Source organism: Chrysemys picta, chromosome 5 (genome assembly GCF_011386835.1).
Source record: "Chrysemys picta bellii isolate R12L10 chromosome 5, ASM1138683v2, whole genome shotgun sequence".
NCBI classification, from domain to species: domain Eukaryota; kingdom Metazoa; phylum Chordata; order Testudines; family Emydidae; genus Chrysemys; species Chrysemys picta.
In genome coordinates, this window is record NC_088795.1 from 26,614,411 (window position 1) to 26,630,802 (window position 16,392).

The 16,392-nt window shown below is 44.1% G+C and overlaps 1 protein-coding gene across 10 annotated transcripts in view; it reads right to left on the minus strand.

Moving 5' to 3' along the window:
- ARHGAP24 (Rho GTPase activating protein 24) overlaps positions 1–16,392 on the minus strand; it is a 514,890-nt gene that overhangs the window by 265,400 nt on the left and 233,098 nt on the right. For 8 of the 10 annotated variants that reach the window (XM_065597531.1, XM_065597532.1, XM_065597530.1 and 5 more), the window contains one exon: positions 9,053–9,252. The exons of the other annotated variants lie outside the window; for them this stretch is intronic. In XM_065597531.1, the coding sequence (XP_065453603.1) occupies positions 9,053–9,232 (180 nt within the window). In that variant the 5' untranslated portion in view covers positions 9,233–9,252. The remainder of the gene's footprint in view (positions 1–9,052; positions 9,253–16,392) is intronic. 10 annotated transcript variants of the gene reach the window in all.

The following is a 16,392-nucleotide window of genomic DNA, read 5'->3' on the forward strand; positions in this document are numbered from 1 at the left end:
TGTAACTATCCAAAGTGATTACCACCAAGTATATGGGCTGTGGTTACAGCTATCTTAAATGATTTTACAGATATTACACTAGCTACAAAGAACTAGAGTTTAAGAAACAGGTACCTACTTTGCACATATACAATATGTAAGCCCATTTTTTTTGTAAGCTAAAGGGAATTCTGTACTATGTACCAGGGACCAAAGTTCCCCCAAACCTAAACTAGCACAAGTGGGTTCCCTGCGTCTGGGAGAGTAGCAAGTCGTGATTTTGAGGGCCTAACTGGAGACTATTTTAAGGGACCTGATTTTAAGAGGGTGGTTGAGATCACCTTTCCATCTCCTGGATCCTGGAAGTTGCTGGGGATAACGCAATCCCCAGCATTAACTAGAGAAGCCTCTACGTGCAGCTGCATCAGCTCAGCATAATCAGAGAGAAGTTCCTGCTACATTTCCCCCCCTCCCTCACCTGATCACACCCCTACACCATTCCTGGGTGGCCAGTCCATGCCTGTTTAAGTCCCCTTTACTGTCCAGAACCCAGAATTAAGACCTTCAATTTAATGGAGTTAGTCTTGATATAAAACTAGTGCGAGTCCAAAATCCAGCCCAAAATACTGAAGTGGGTTCAAAATGAGTTTGCCCATCACTGTTTATGCCCTTATGCCAATAGTGCTTCATCTGGATTCTTGCTTTCTCCCTAGGAGACTGATTTCTTGACTCAATAAAGCTAGTCTTAAGAGTTTGTGACATAGTGAAACTACTGTAAGAAAATCACACTGCAAAGATTCTTACTGCCAGTTGCAAGACTACAAAAACAACACCACTGAGAAGGCGCCACCGCTCTCATCCCTGTCTTAAATCCAGACATCGCCTACTCAGACATTGCTGGGAAAACATTATTTTCTGTCAAAAACAGAGTAGAAATTGGAAAAGCCTGTTAATCAGCTGCATCCAAACAACAGCTGTATTATGAAATGGAGAATGTTAAATGTTGATCTCTTTGGCTACCCACTTTTCTGGCAAGATATTTGACCTTCAGAGCTGGCACAAGACTGGGTCTCAAAGCACAAAAGGCAAGGAATACAAGAATGAGAAGACTTAAGAAGTTATTCAAAAAAATGAATAATTTCCAAGATGAGAAATTACTCAGAATTATCAGAAATTATTTAGTTATCTCTTCCCAGCTGGTGTTATTCTTCCAGATTGTATTCATCTGCTTTGCATCCATTTTTTTACCCCTTTCATTTCTGTCTACAATAAATAATCTATTTATATCCCTACTTTCATCTTCAATACGTGAAAACACCATCTTCCAAAGACCCTTTGAGATATTTCAAGGACATCACACAAAAAGATAGCTGCTACTCTGACTGATAAAACAATATAAGGGAATGACTGTTGTGTTTGATGATAATAAAGAATCAATGAAAATTCATGGCCCTTGGCTATGAAAAATAATGGTCGTATACTGCACCTTTTCCTCGACCTTTCTACATAGTCTGTGTGTATCTGTGGGGACACTTTGAATCAGACCTTAAGCCAATGTATCCAACATAGTTGCACTGACTTCAAAGTGACATCGGTTTGCAATAGCAGAGGAGCTGACAATATGAAATCAGATGTGTTCCTGCCATTTATCATAAATATTATTTAATTGTCATGAGTTTTCAATTCCTGTGTTCAGAACAAATATGATGTGCATTATTTGCCCACAAAACTGAAGAACTTCTGAAGATAACACTTGGCATTTATAATGGACGGCATGGTCAACGCACTGAATCTGCATTAACTAATTGTCCCATCATTCTTGTCGAGTACTTGAGTTGGTATAATCTCCATTTTATAGACAAGGAAACAGAGATAGGGGACTATTGCTACCAGCAAATTTAATCATATCCTAATAAAAAACAGTGGAAATTTGCAGACAAAATAATTGCAGAGAATTTCATTCTATTTTATGTAATGCTGTGAACCTGCCCTGCAGTATGAAACTGATTTCTAATTGTGATATAGTTTTTGCTGCAAATATACTGAATTTAGGGTATAACTGAACAGCCAATTCCTGTAAACCTGCAAAATCACTACTGGCAAATTATCTTGAGAATTTCACCTCAAATCTTCACATTTCAGAATATCATTAACTTTATAAGTTGTTTTAAGGGGGAGACCATTGGAAAATTTTCTGCCGACTCTCCACAGGAAGATACAGGACTGATTTGCCTGTTCCCCAGGCATGAATAAAGCAACAAGAAAGTCAAAGGAAATGGGCAGAACAGACTGCCTTCATAGTAAACTCAATCATGGGTTCCATCCTGGCTTCAGAAATGAAGGTAGATAGTAAAACTCAGACAGGCTTCTTTCTCAAGGGTCCATGCATCCTGGGCTTGCCCAGTAGAGTTCTGTTGATTTCTACTGACAAATTATAAGATACTATGCAAGTCAAGAGGAGATAAACTAAGGATTAATTTGGCTAATATTAAAAAAAAATGGAGTAGCTGGAGAACCTAAGTGCATAGACACCTGAACGGAAGCACAAAAGAGGATAGCATCCCCCAGGCAGTTTAACACCAGTACTGGGTGAATGGAGGGAACGTTATTTGCCAATATTTTCCCAAAGTTTCACTCTGTTAGAAAGCCATGTTCTTCTCTTGTGAACTTTTGAATCAACAGGTTTTTACTGTTCTAATACTGGGAAATGGCTGTTCTTCATGCAATTATCAATACTTATCTGCTAACAAAGGTATTTGTGCACAAGTAGTTTTTCACTATGTGCACCTCAAGGGCTTACCCTTTTATAAGGATTCAGTTATCCAGTCAGGAAATAGAAACAATACCATGCAACATGCCCTTCATCCTTTTCTTCTCTTCCACATGCAGTACAAACAACTAATAGTCAATAACTGTCAAAATTAATAGTTTGGAAACAAACATAAGCTGAAATATATCTGCAGAAAGTATTCACCCAACAATTACTAATAGCAAATAAACTTACAAAAAACCTGAAGTGTTTGCAAAGGGTTTAGACTTGCAAACAATGATTCCCCAAGCCAACTAACTGCAAACAAACTTAGCCCCTCATGGGTTAGTCTTAATGACAAAAATATCAGCAAATAAATATACTTTCCCTCAGGTCTGGTTCCACTCAGGCTCCTCCCCGGTGGGTTCCAAACCCTTATTCTCTCTGTTCCTGAGAGTTCCCTTGTGCCAGATGCATAACAAGCCACCTGGAGCAGTGAGTCTGCCCAGACACTGCATTCCCAGGTATCAGACGGAGTGTACTAGGGAACACTGCCAACCTGCTGCAGGGCTTAATGTGTTGAATAAATTGTTCGCTAAGACTGTTTTGCCTAACCTTTAATTACCACTTATATGTACCATCCAACAGGACCCATAAATGTATGCTGATTTTTTTTCCATCACAGAGAGAGAGACTTGGGCCCAAGTAGTTGCATCATTCACAAACTCATAGACTTTAAGGTCAGAAGGGACCATTATGATCATCTAGTCTGATCTCCTGCACAATGCAGGCCACAGAATCTCACCCACCCACTCCTGTAACAAACAGGGCCGGCTCTAGGATTTTTGCCGCCCCAAGCAAAAACAATTTTGCCCCCCCCCATTTTTTTCTTACCCCACCCCCGGCCCCGCCTCAACTCCGCCCCTTCCCCAAATCCCCAGCCCTGCCTCCTCCCCCCAGGCTTTCAAGCCTAGGAGGGAGGGAGGGAGAGGGAGAAGCAGCGTGTGTGCCGCGGCCACTCGGGGTCTCCCCCTCCCTCCCAGGCTCTCAAACCTGGGAGGGAGGGGGAGATCCCGAGTGGCCGCGGCGCGCGAAACAGCTGATTTGCGCGCCACTGCTCCCCCTCCCTCCCAGGCTCTCAAACCCGGGAGGGAGGGGGAGATCCCGAGCGGCCGCGGCGCGCGAATCAGGTGTTTCACGCGCCGCAGCCGCTCGGGATCTCCCCCTCCCTCCCAGGTTTGAGAGCCTGGGAGGGAGGGCGAGCAGCGGCACGCGAGCGGCAGCAACGGAGGTGAGTTAGGGCGGCCAGGGCACATTTTTAGGGGTGGCATGGCCCGCGCCAGAATGCCGCCCCTAAAAATGTGCCGCCCCAAGCACCAGCTTGTTTTGCTGGTGCCTAGAGCCGGCCCTGGTAACAAACCCCTAACCTATGTCTGAGTTATTGAAGTCCTCAAATCGTGGTTTAAAGACCTCAAGGTGCAGAGAATCCTCCAGCAAATGACCCGTATCCCACCCTTTCCCTCTCCTCACACCCACCAGCCGAAACACCACATTCTGGACTGAAAGCAGATAAAAAGAAAAATAATTAATTCTTTTCCTTAGTTGTATTTTCTAAATGAGTTGCAGTGGTGTGTGTGAATGAACCTAAAAATCTGTTAATGACTTGATGTCAGCAGATTGGTATTCCTCTCAGCAGGTGTTTGTTTTCTTAATTATAGGCTCCAGAAAGTTAGATAAATCCATTTTAGAAGTTGCTGCTCTCCATCTGATAACAGCATTGTTACTTAACCGACAGTAAGTGGTTAAAGTAAAGTTCTTTGCTTCACAGCTCTGCCGCAAATTCAGCATAGAGACTAGGGTTCCCAGACAGAACCCTAGAGAATTTGGATACCAGAACGCATACTGTGTAAATTTCCTTTGTAGCTAAATGAGAATATTGTACTACATGTTACAGTTGAGGCATCAAATCCAGGACACATTTCAGCACTCTAATTTGCTTCAGAAATATTTCAAAACTGCAACAAAGTGGGTATTGGAACAGCCCTAATTTGGTCTGGTCTACTAGTTTCCCATAACTATTGATGGGGTTTTTAAACAAGTAATACTTCTGAAGATTTTTCCCTCCTACCTCTATCATGCGGTGTTTTTATAATTACTCATGACTTTTAGGCAAAAAACTCAAAAGCAGCTCAATTAGAAGCATCAAAGGTTTCAGAATCAAATTCACAGATTTCTTTCACCTATAAAAGTTTAGAAGCTGTAGTAGCCATTGAGATACACTACATATTTTATGGCCTCTCACTATTTAATGCAGTTATTGATGCTATACAGGGCCGGCTCCAGGCACCAGACAACCAAGCATATGCTTGGGGCGGCACCTGGTATGGGGCGGCCAATCTTGGAGTGGCAGGGGGCAGCGCGGCATTCTGCGGGGGCGGGGGGTGCGCTCCGGCCGCGCGAGTCGTGGCGCTCGTCGGGGGGGGGTGGCACGGGTCGCGGCGCTCGGGGGGGGTTCCAGCGGCTTGGTGGGGGTGGGGCGGGCTCCGGCGGCGTGGCGCTCGGGGGGGGGTTCTGGCAGCGCAGCGCTCAGCAGGGTCCAGCGGCGCAGCGCTCGGTGGGGCGCGCCACTGAGGGGGGGTTCCGGCGGCGCTCGGCGGGGGTGCGGCGCGGGGCTGGGGGGGGGGGGTTCCGGCGGCACAGCGCTCGGCGGGAGGGGGAGGGGCTCAGCGGGGCGGCGCTTTTTTTTGCTGCTTGGGGCAGCAAAAAAGTTAGAGCCGGCCCTGATGCTATAGCGCACTGAGTAACTGCCCATGTAAAGCTGTGTGGCCTTACCACTACTATTACTGCCTTCAGCTAGCAGCCCAGTAAAGTTCTGTGTCCTGAAATATTGTGGTTAGTGTTTTTTAGATGATGGTGTAAAGGCATGACCTTTTTAGGGCTTCAGTTCTACAAAACAGGTACAGAAAAAAATCCAGTTCTTCCTATTTTAACAGTAAATAGAGGGAATAAATGTAGAGAACACTAACATGTCCTTATTTCTAAATTTATTTTGTCGTCAGAAAATCCTTTAAATTTTGCATCCATAAAAGAATAATTATTGACTGCCTGTAAGTGTGAAAAGTCTACATGGAATAAGAATTCACCTCTCTTCAGTAGCTTTGTTATATTTATGCAATTGTAACTGTGAATACAATATGGCACCATTTTTTCTTACATTTAAATAGCAACACTCTCTTTAGATTGTAGCCTGGCTCACTCAAAAATATTGTATACTCTGGGTGAGAAAAGTCAGCTGTAGTTCTAGAGGTGGGGATTTTGCAGGATTGGTCTCTTTATAAGAAAGAGGAGCTTATTATCACTTCTTATGGATAGGGCCGGCTCCAGGCACCAGCTTAACAAGCAGGTGCTTGGGGCGGCCAAGGGAGAGGGGCGGCACCTGCGGCAATCCGGGGGCGGCAGGTCCCTCACTCCCTCTAGGAGCCGCGGCCGATCACGGCTTTTTTTTTTTGCTTGGGGCAGCAGAAATGCTGGAGCCGGCCCTGCTTATGGATTACTAACTACGGTATGTGTTGAAGATAGGAGACTAGATCCTGGGTTAGGATCCATTTGCACAGATCCAGTGGAATCAGTGGAACAATGCTGATTTACACTGGCCGAGGATCTGGTCAAGTGGCTAGAATTTTCAGACATGAATGCCTAAATGTAGATTTTGGAGCCTACCTTTAAGCATCTGCATAAGTGGCTTGATTTCCAGAACAACTGAGCATTTTCAGAACAACTGATTTTCAGAACAAGTGAGCAGTTCTCACTTAAGTCTAGCTCTCTTAGGTAATTATGTGGCCTCTCCACATAATTACCTATGTATTCATCCTGACAGCACACCTGTAAGGTAAGGCAGTGCTATGATTCCTATTTTACAAATGGAGAACTGAGGCCCAGAGAGACCAAGTGACTCATCCAAAGTCACACACGAAGAGTCTGGGGGCAAAACAGGGAACTGAATTTTTGTCTTCCGACTCACAAGCTAGTGCCCTAACTACTGAGGTGATAGTGCTGAGCACCTATGAAAGTCAGGCCATTTTTATTTAGATGGCTATATATGGAGTGAGGAGTCTAAATTTAGACACCAAAGTTTAAAAATTCTGGCTAATGCAATTACTTTAGCAAGCTGGCCAATACTCTGACTCAAGAATTTGGTATCAGTTCGCTACTTCTAGGCCTGGCCAAATCGTTACTTTGGCCGTTATTCCTCAACCTCTCCTTTCCTCTGACCAACTATAAATTTTTGTTTCTTCCTAAATGAGAGGAAGAAATAATATAATTCTTCCTGACACACTCAACCATCTGCTGATGGCACAAAAGGTTTATTGACAACGCTCAGCAGCCAGGGAGCCTAGGATCATTTAAGATGCAATAAACATAACGTAACCTAGGAGAAATTAAGTTAGAGGAGTTCATGGGAATAACTGCTCCATCCTCAGAGAGAAAGTCAAAACCAAATACTGAATGGTCACAGAAGTCATGGAGGGAACCTCAAAATAGGAGAAAGAAAAAACTAGAAGATGATTCTGTATATCTGTTTAGAAGTTGCTTTTGTATTTTCATTCGGAAAGTATAAACAAGTGCAGAATCAGGCCGATCATTTAAGCGCTGCTTCAAAACAAAGAACTATATAAGACAGGGTCTGCTGGAGAAAAGTAAGTAACTAGGGAAGACAGATTATTAAGATTTGTATTCAGGCACAGAATAGCTTACTTTCCTTAAACATCCTTCGGTTTGTAGCAATTTCATTAAATGGTTTCTTGTTTGCCTTCCAGAAATGCACAAAGGTCAATAGAGATGCAGCTTTGTATTTAAAATCTCAAAATGTGCATAGTGAAAGATATACAGAGAGGTTGTAAATATGAATTTTAAAAGGATATTTAGTGAAATATGAAATAACTAAAATGTGTTAATTAAACAAATTAGAAACCAAGGGTTATTTAAGGAGAATAAACTGCTTCACTATGGGCCTTAACTTAAACGTTACATTTCTTGAGGTTTATACAACAGGAAACTTCCTCTAGAACACCTGAATCAAGACTGGCTGTCTCTCTGAAAGATATGCTCTAGTTGTAACCCAAGTTATGGGCTTGATGTAGGAATTACTGATGAAATTCTATAGCCCATGTAATACAGGATGCCAGTCTACTGAATGAACGATAACACACTATAGAAATCTATATAAACACACACTATATTTAAACTGATCTTAAGCAATATAACGTATGTGTGAAAAATATGAGTGTAAGTGTATATGTCTATATGTATAAATGTAGGACATAATTAACAGAAGTGCTGATCATACAGAACTTGATCTCAAGTAAGAGGGAGCTGTGAGGTGCTCAGGACCTCAGAAAATTAAGACCATATATACTACAACATTGTTCTTCTGTCTGCAGTAACTTAATATCGCAGATGCTCAGATTTGCTCTGAGCTGGGAGGGAGGCAGAGTTATTTACTCTTTTCTTATGGCACTCTGGAGATTTGTAGCCATAAAACAGGCCCATAAAAGTAGTAAGTAAATAGGAAAATAAATGACCATTAAGGAACAGTAAATTATGAGCTTATTCCAGACAGCAGTTTATTATACATTATGGATGTTAGTAAATGTGAGTTTAGGTGTTGTATGATTGTGAACTTTGAAGGCTGGGGAAATCCATATGGCTAGTCCTTTAAGTAGCAAGCAAGCTACATACGCAATAGTTTACTTATCCACCTTATCTCAAATAAGCACCTTTGACTGATTCGTAAAAAGCAGGAATTTGCTGCTGTGACTTGTCTCACAGTTGGCAACTTTTAAAATGGTCCGATGCAGAAAATCTGTCTTAAGGTATGTCTACACCGCAATAAAACACCCATGGCTAGCCTGTGTCAGCTGTCTCCGGCTCACAGGGCTCGGGTGGTGGGGCGATAAAATTGCAGTGTAGACATTCAAGCTTGGACCAGAGCCTGGGCTCTGGGACCTTGGTTCCCAGAAGATCTATACTGTCATTTTACAGTCCTGCAGCCTGAGCCCTGCAAGCCCGAGTCAGCTGACACAGGCCAGCCGTGGTATTTTACTGCAGCGTAGACAAACCCTCTGGGACCCAAGCATCTGAGGGAAGCCATATATTTATTTAAATTAGACAAGTACCGTATTATTTGCCAAGTGCCTAAGCCAGCCCTGTTTTCCTTTACAGATTGGGGTGCCTGTTTCTTCCAGCTGGACCAAATTCTGCCACTATTCTTTCAGTTCCCTATCTCACCTCCCACCCTCCTGCTCCCACCCACCCCCCGCTTACCAAGGGTTTGGTTTCATCTTCATCTTTGAAATAATAAAGCTGGTCCCCCTTGAGAACAAACCAGCGTGTGTGCCAAGTCTTGACAAAGCCTCCTTGCTTCCGCAGCCACCCACACTTAATGGCATTGTGCCGTCCTTGGCTTAGCTGGGGACTCTCTGCAGAGCCATTGTTCTCATCCATAATGAGGCCGATGGACTCTCCTGTTTAGACAACAAAGAGGGAAAAGAAAAGAAAAAGAAACCACGTTATTCTCTTTTTAAGGGGGGGCAAAAAAGTAGCAGCCTGCCAATTTTCAACATAGCTAGAAAACAAATAAGCCCTTACAACAAAAATGCCCTACAAGAGCTTTTACTATCCACCTGTTTATTTTCATGCCAGTGCCAGTCATAATCCAGTTTCCAAAGTTTCATGAAAAGTAAGATCCATGTTAAACAGCAAATAAGCAGGGAGGGAAAGAAAACCACTTTTCAGGTACAACGTGATCTACATTTCCTGCACAGCGAGCAAAACATGCCCATTCAGTCTAGATGATTTAGGACTTATTCACACTCAACAGTTCATTTGGATTAAGGGAAATGTGAGTTTAAAGCACAATAGCTTTTCCAGAATAATTCCCTGTGTTGACAAACCCTTATTTTAGTTTAAAGGGAAACAACAAAGAAAGAACCAACATAAAGGCTCCATGACAGAGAAAGATGAGCGTGTCTCACGCTATAAGGTCCTCTATTCCATCACAGCCTTCTTACAGGTAAAGGTGTAGTACACAGAAAATAGAATTGTTACTAGGTATACCACATAATGTAATAGCTCCCCTACTGGAAGGAAGGAGGAGAGGGAGAGAGTGGGTGTGGGGAGGAGGGCGGTGATCAAATGTTGCAATTAGTGCAGAACTTTTGCAGTTAAACCTTAAGCCATGAGAAACTTGGTTACTCTGGGGCTTGAACATGGACATGAACTAGAAAATTTTCATGTAAAACTCTTTCAAAGCCTGCAACATACTTGTCAAAACTGAAGGCCATACTTTCTGGTGTCTGGATAGGCATGAATCTTCTAGACTGATTTTGCATTTGCATAATATATGTTTATGTGATAAGTTTTCAAGGTCAAATAATTCCTCATTAACCCAGATGCAATGCATGGATCTGAACAAACTCGTGAAGCTTATTTTTTCCAACCTTCAATGTTCTGGGTTCAAATACACCCAAATTATCAAGTGAAACTTAAGGAAGCAAAACCACATGTACTGAAACAGCCTAAAATGAGATCAAACCCCATACAGCCCCATATATAAAAGGACAAACCCTTAACTCAGGGGTGCCCAACACGGTGCCCGCGGGTGCCATGGTGCCTGCCAGGGCATCCACGTGCGCCCGCCTACTGGCCGCCGGACAAGCAGCCACCAAAATGTCGCCAAGAAGTGGCAACGTCAAGAAGCGCTACTGCCAAAATGCCGCTCGGCAGTGACGCCTCTTGACGTTGCCGCTTCACGGTGGCATTTCGGCAGCTGCTTGTCCGGCGGTCACAGTCCTCGGCAGCTAGTCATCCGGCGCCCGCCCCACGGGAAAGGTTGGGGACCACTGCCTTAACTAATACGGTAACTTACGGTGCCATGACTAGGACAAGGACTGGTCGGTCATCACAAAGGCACCTGTTTTGCTTTTTAGGAAGTTAAGAAATGGATCATCAAATAAATAAGAAGTCAGAGAATAAAACCATGGGTTAGTTCAGCGAGTCTAACCTCTTGCCAAAGGAGGCTTGTTCTCTACATTGTACTCATGAGTGCTTTGTCATTCCCAACTTCCCTTGGGGGAGAACTGTATTACACCACTGCATACTAAACTATGGCATAATATAACTACCAGAAATCTATTCCATAAAATAATAGACTCCTCAGTTAGGGTAAAAAATCAGGGGAAATTCCTAACATTTCACTGGTTCATTTCCTTCCCATTAGTCCTAGTTCTCCTCCTTTGGACCAACTTCAACAATTTCCCTTCCTTCTTTGTGGTTACACCAATTGCTTCCAATATTTGTAGCCTATTGGCACATCCCTCCATAGGCCCTGATCCTGCAATGCGATCTATGTGGATAAACCCTTAATATATGCATTGTGTTGCATTAAAGTTAACAGGGCTCAGCAGAGGTTTCAGAGAGCTGTTTGCAAAGATCAGATTTCAGGACCAGGGCTTAAATTACCATTTAGCCAAGCTCTACATATTATTTTAATGAAACCTCACATGCTCTCCTTCCACAGTTCAGTTCAAACAGGATTTTCTAGAACATTTGTATGGAGTGATATCACAAACTTAGCCTCCTTGAGAAATATCCCCAGCTGCTCTAATGAGTTACCACAAAACACAGGAGTATGCCTGGCCATTAGTGTGGCAGACAAAGATTTGTGTGTGCCTAGGGTTTTGAGAATGAACCAGAGTATAAACTCTCAGACCACACTAGCAGACAAGTTTTGTGACAAGATTTACCCACTTGCGTCACCTTTCACTGAGGCTAGTGACTGGCCCTGAATGCTGAAGCCCTTAGTTTACGCAGCGGAAGATGGCATTTTCAGGATTTTGTAAACAGAGTTGAATCTCTGCAGGCTTGTATGTAAAGGAATAGCTTCATTTAGCTCTTGAGCTGCACCTGGGGGATCTCACCACCTCTAGAGAAATTAAGGACCTGATTTTCTACTACCTTGTCCCTTGTGCATTCATTTACATGAGTGCAAAATACATGTAAAACATTACTAATTATGATCTGATCGCATTTTTCCTGCACTTTGCACAGATGTAAACTATGTAAGATGAAAGGCAATGACAAACCAGACCCTGAGAACCCCAGTGTGTGTTCTAGTTCCAGGCTTGGAGTTTTTAACCATTAAAGCTGGGGTTTGATATAAACTTTTGTGACAATAGGAATTGAATAGAAAACAAAACTTTCAAGATCCACCTTAAACTACATCTGTTTACACCAGTCCCTTTAAATGTTCAGGGAACTCTCTGTTCTCCCCTTGGTCATGGCCTCAGACTCCCTGGACACATATTCATGTGGATTTTGCTAGACCTCTAGAAAGTTATGTTTTAGGTCATAGTCAAGGCCCATTCAAAATTGCCAGAAGTTTTTGAAATGGTTTCTTCTATTATTAAGACCATTGGGATTTGTATCTTCTTTAGCCAGTTTGGTTTACTACTACAGATTGAGAGTGACAATGGACCTCAATTCTGTTCTGATTAATTTTGGAGATTCCTAGCGTCAAATGAAGTTCAGCCTATAGGCTCAGCGCATGTCATCCTGTTACAAACAGACTAGCTGAACACTTTGTACGAACACTTCAGCATGCCTTAACAGCCAACAAGTCTATTCTGAGTCATCAGCAAGAACTGGACAATTTCTTGCTTGTCTACAGGAACATATCACATGCTACCACCCAGAAGCCACCTGCAACTCTTTTCTTGAAGTAATCTTTGTGTACCAGTTGGGATCTGCTACTGATATTACCTCACATGTAGCCAAATCCCACACTATGTAAACTGATCAATAAGATGAGATTTGTCGTCATTCTTTTCAAGTCAGAGACTTAGTGTGGACTCGCAACTACAGTTGCAGAGTGAAATGGGTACCTGGAGAACTTGTAAAATGCACAGGACTTTTGTTTCTACTAAAACTATCCAGTGGTATTTTATGGAAACATAGGGAACAGTTGCAGCCTCGACTAGTACAGGAGTCCAGGACAGGGACGGCTCCAGGCACCAGCCGACCAAGCACGTGTTTGGGGCAGTACCTGGTAAGGGGGCGGCCAATCTTGGAGGTGGCAGGGGGTGCTCAGGGTTTTGGGGGGGGGTGGGGATTTGGTCGGGCGGCGCTGGGGGTGGGGTGGGTTGTTTTTGTTTTGGTGGCTGGGGGGGGGGGATTCGGCAACGGCACTCCGCGGGAGGGGTGGCGGTGCGGCGGGGCACTCCACGGGGGGGGGGGGGTATGTGTTCGGCGGCGCGGCGGTGGGGGTGTTTGGCGGCGCGGCGCTCGGCGGGAGGTGTGTGTGGCGGCGGGGGGGGTTGGTAGCGCGGCTCGGCGGTGGGGGTGTTTGGCGGCTCGGCGGGAGGTGTGTGTGGTGGCGGGGCGGGTTCAGCAGTGCGGCACTTGGCGGGCGGGTTCGGCAGAGGGGCTTGGCGGTGGGGGGTGTTTTGCGGCACGGCGCTCGGCGGGAGGTGTGTGTGGCGGCGGAGGGGTTCGGCAGCGCAGCGCTCAGCGGGCGGGTTCGGCAGCGCGGTTCGGCGGTGGGGGTGTTTGGCCACGTAGCAGGAGGTGTGTGTGGCGGCGGGGGGTTCGGCCGCTCGGCGCCGGGGGGGTTCGGCAGCGCGGTGCAGCGCTCCGCGAGGGGGAGGGTTTGGCGGCGCTCCACGGGGGGGCGGAGTGTTCAGCTGCACGGCACTCCGCAGAGGGCTGGAGGCTCGGCAGGGGGATTTGCTGGCGCAGCGCACCGTGTGGGGGGGGAGGGGTGTTCGGCGGCGCTCCATGGGGGGGTTGGGGGTTCAGTGGTGCAGCGCTCCGTGGGGGTCTGGGAGTGTTCGGCGGGGATGTTCGGCGGCGTAGCGCTCCGCGGGGGGGGGGTGCGGTGCTGAGAGTGTGTGTTATGGCGACACTATAGAGGGCGGCGCTCTTTTTTTTTTGCTTGGGGCGGCCTTGGTCCAGAGATGTTCAAGTAGGACTTTCTGTTCCTCCAATCAAATCTCCTTCCCTTACAGTTCCTAATTTCGACAACTTGGTGGAAGAATCTTTCCAGATCCTGCTGATTCCTTTTCACTGACTATTCCTGTTGTTCAGGACACTGCCACACCACTATCACCGCGTAGGGTTGCCAACCCCCCAGAATTGGCCTGGAGTCTCCCAGAATTGGCATCGATCTCCCGGTGACTACTGAAAGCAATCCAGGAGATTTTAATAGGAGATTTTAAGAAAATGACATTATGTCATGTTGTGGGGGGGAAAATCTCTGAGAATAGCTTCAGTCAGAGGCCTGGTCTACACTGGGAGAGAGAGGAGGGGCGAGCTATGTCGGTCTAAGTTATGCAACTTCAGCTACAAAAATAGCATAGCTGAAGTTGACGTACTAGAGCTACTTACTGTGGTAGGTTGACTGCTGCCGCTCCCCCGTTGACTCTGGCTATGCTTCTCGCTCTGGTGGAGTACTGGGGTCAACGGGAGAGCGCTCGGCGGTCGATTTATCATGTCTTCACCCGGTGGATCAATTGCTCCGGAGGTAAGTGTAGACATGCCCAGAGTTGGCAACCCTATCACCACGTTATCCCAAGAGAGTGCGAAAACCGGTTGTGCACCTGAACTTACAAGTTGTTTAGTTAGTGGGTTGTTATTCCAGGGCAGAATAATCCCTTGCAATGTAAAAGTCTGATGTAGTCCACCGGCAACTTTTAGTTACGTTATAGAGTGTTTCATGTTAGCCACATAAACAATAATGTTTGAGTGTTTGGAAAGTTTTTAAAGTAGGGTGAAGGAATGTGGTGCCTGTCCTTTAAATGTTCAGGGGGCTCTGTGCTTTCTCCTCCCCCACTCGCACACCCTCAAAGCCTCACTTTCCTGCTAGTTTCAGTTTTGCAGCCAGAACAATTAAGCTAGCACAGCGGAGAGTTGTATGTCCATCCGCTCCCGCTGTGTCTGTCTGTCTTTCTCCTTCTCTACAGCTTCCAGAAATACTACAGTATTCTTTGAGCACCTCAGCTTTTAGCTAATTTTCTGCCATGGTTTTTAAAACAGCATGTTATGCTTCCAGGTCTAGTGTAACTTAAATGAGCATATTAGGAGTGATTATGAAACTGAGATACAATTATCAGAATGAAAATGAAATTACCCTCTAGGCATAGGAAACATATCATGTTCATAATTTCTATTTTTTCAGCCTTAGCTGGAATCGCTTACATGCAACTGTGGTTTATCAGGCTAAAGTGTTTGTAAAGGAACAGTTTACTAACTTAAATCCTCAGGAAATTATTTAGCTAATCTTTAATGGGAAGGTATTTTAATTGTAGGTAGGCTACTGCAATCTAAAATTGAGAAACATAAAATTGTGCATTTGAGCTTTGAGTTACTGATCATCACACAGGTATAGAAAATTATGGATTCCAACTTAAATTAACCTTACGACTCTAGCTTTCGTGTCAGCCTGTGAAAAAGACTGAGAAAGTGTTTAAATGTAATAATTATTTGTATTACAGCAGTTTCTAGGGGATCAGGGTCCTATTGTACTAAGCACTGAAATCAAGAATCCAAACACAAGAATCAAGAATGATTGAACTCTTGGATCAAAAAGAAGAACAGTTGTCTTAAGACAACTCCCACCTGTTTATGCTCTCTGTATGTGTGTATATATATCTCCTCAATATATGTTCCATTCTATATGCATCCGAAGAAGTGGGCTGTAGTCCACGAAAGCTTATGCTCTAATAAATTTGTTAGTCTCTAAGGTGCCACAAGTACTCCTGTTCTTCTTTTTGCGGATACAGACTAACACGGCTGCTACTCTGAAACCTGTCATCTTGGATCAAAAACATTCTTTCTTCTTGTCTCTTTTTGGTTTGTTTTCCAAAGAGATCCATTAGGTTGGCACTGACACCAATGTACGTGTAGCAGGTATATGGATTTCAGTTAGCTAGCCACGAAGAATGTTTATTGATCTCTGTGTTTTTGCCAGATATCATGTATACATTAAATTATTCACATAATACTAAAGTAAATGAGGTGCTTGGGAGTAAACAATGTTCTCTTAAAAAAGAGAGAACATCCTTTTAGGTAAAATATTCATTGGTATGATATATTCTTTTTGTTTAAAAAAATATTGACTGCTATATCCCTGAAAGAGTGTAATTCAAAATTAGTTTCTCGACCCCCCCATTCCATTACTCTTCAAACCACTTTCTTGTATGAAATTAGTAGAAATGCGAGTCAGCTGACTTGTTTTTGGTAATTGGACCATTACATGCAATCCCATGAGACCAAATTTATAAAGGTTTTTATTGTTCTACATTTCTCCTTTACTTTCCAAACCTGAAAACTACAATCCAGACTTTGAATCAGAAATCCAACAGTTGGCTTACTCACGCTAGTTGTTTTCACAGCTGCTTCAGCACCATCATAAAAATAAATTGCAGGAATATCAGGTGTTGGCATTGACACAGACAGCAGAGAGGTGCAAAGAGTACATAAACAACACATGACCAAGTATGGGATTATCTCAAGATAACCAACTGTGTCTTGCCATTGTGAGACATGAGGCAGAAAGCCATGGCATTTTCTAAATAAACAAAATAAGAGTAATAACCCATCTTCTGAAT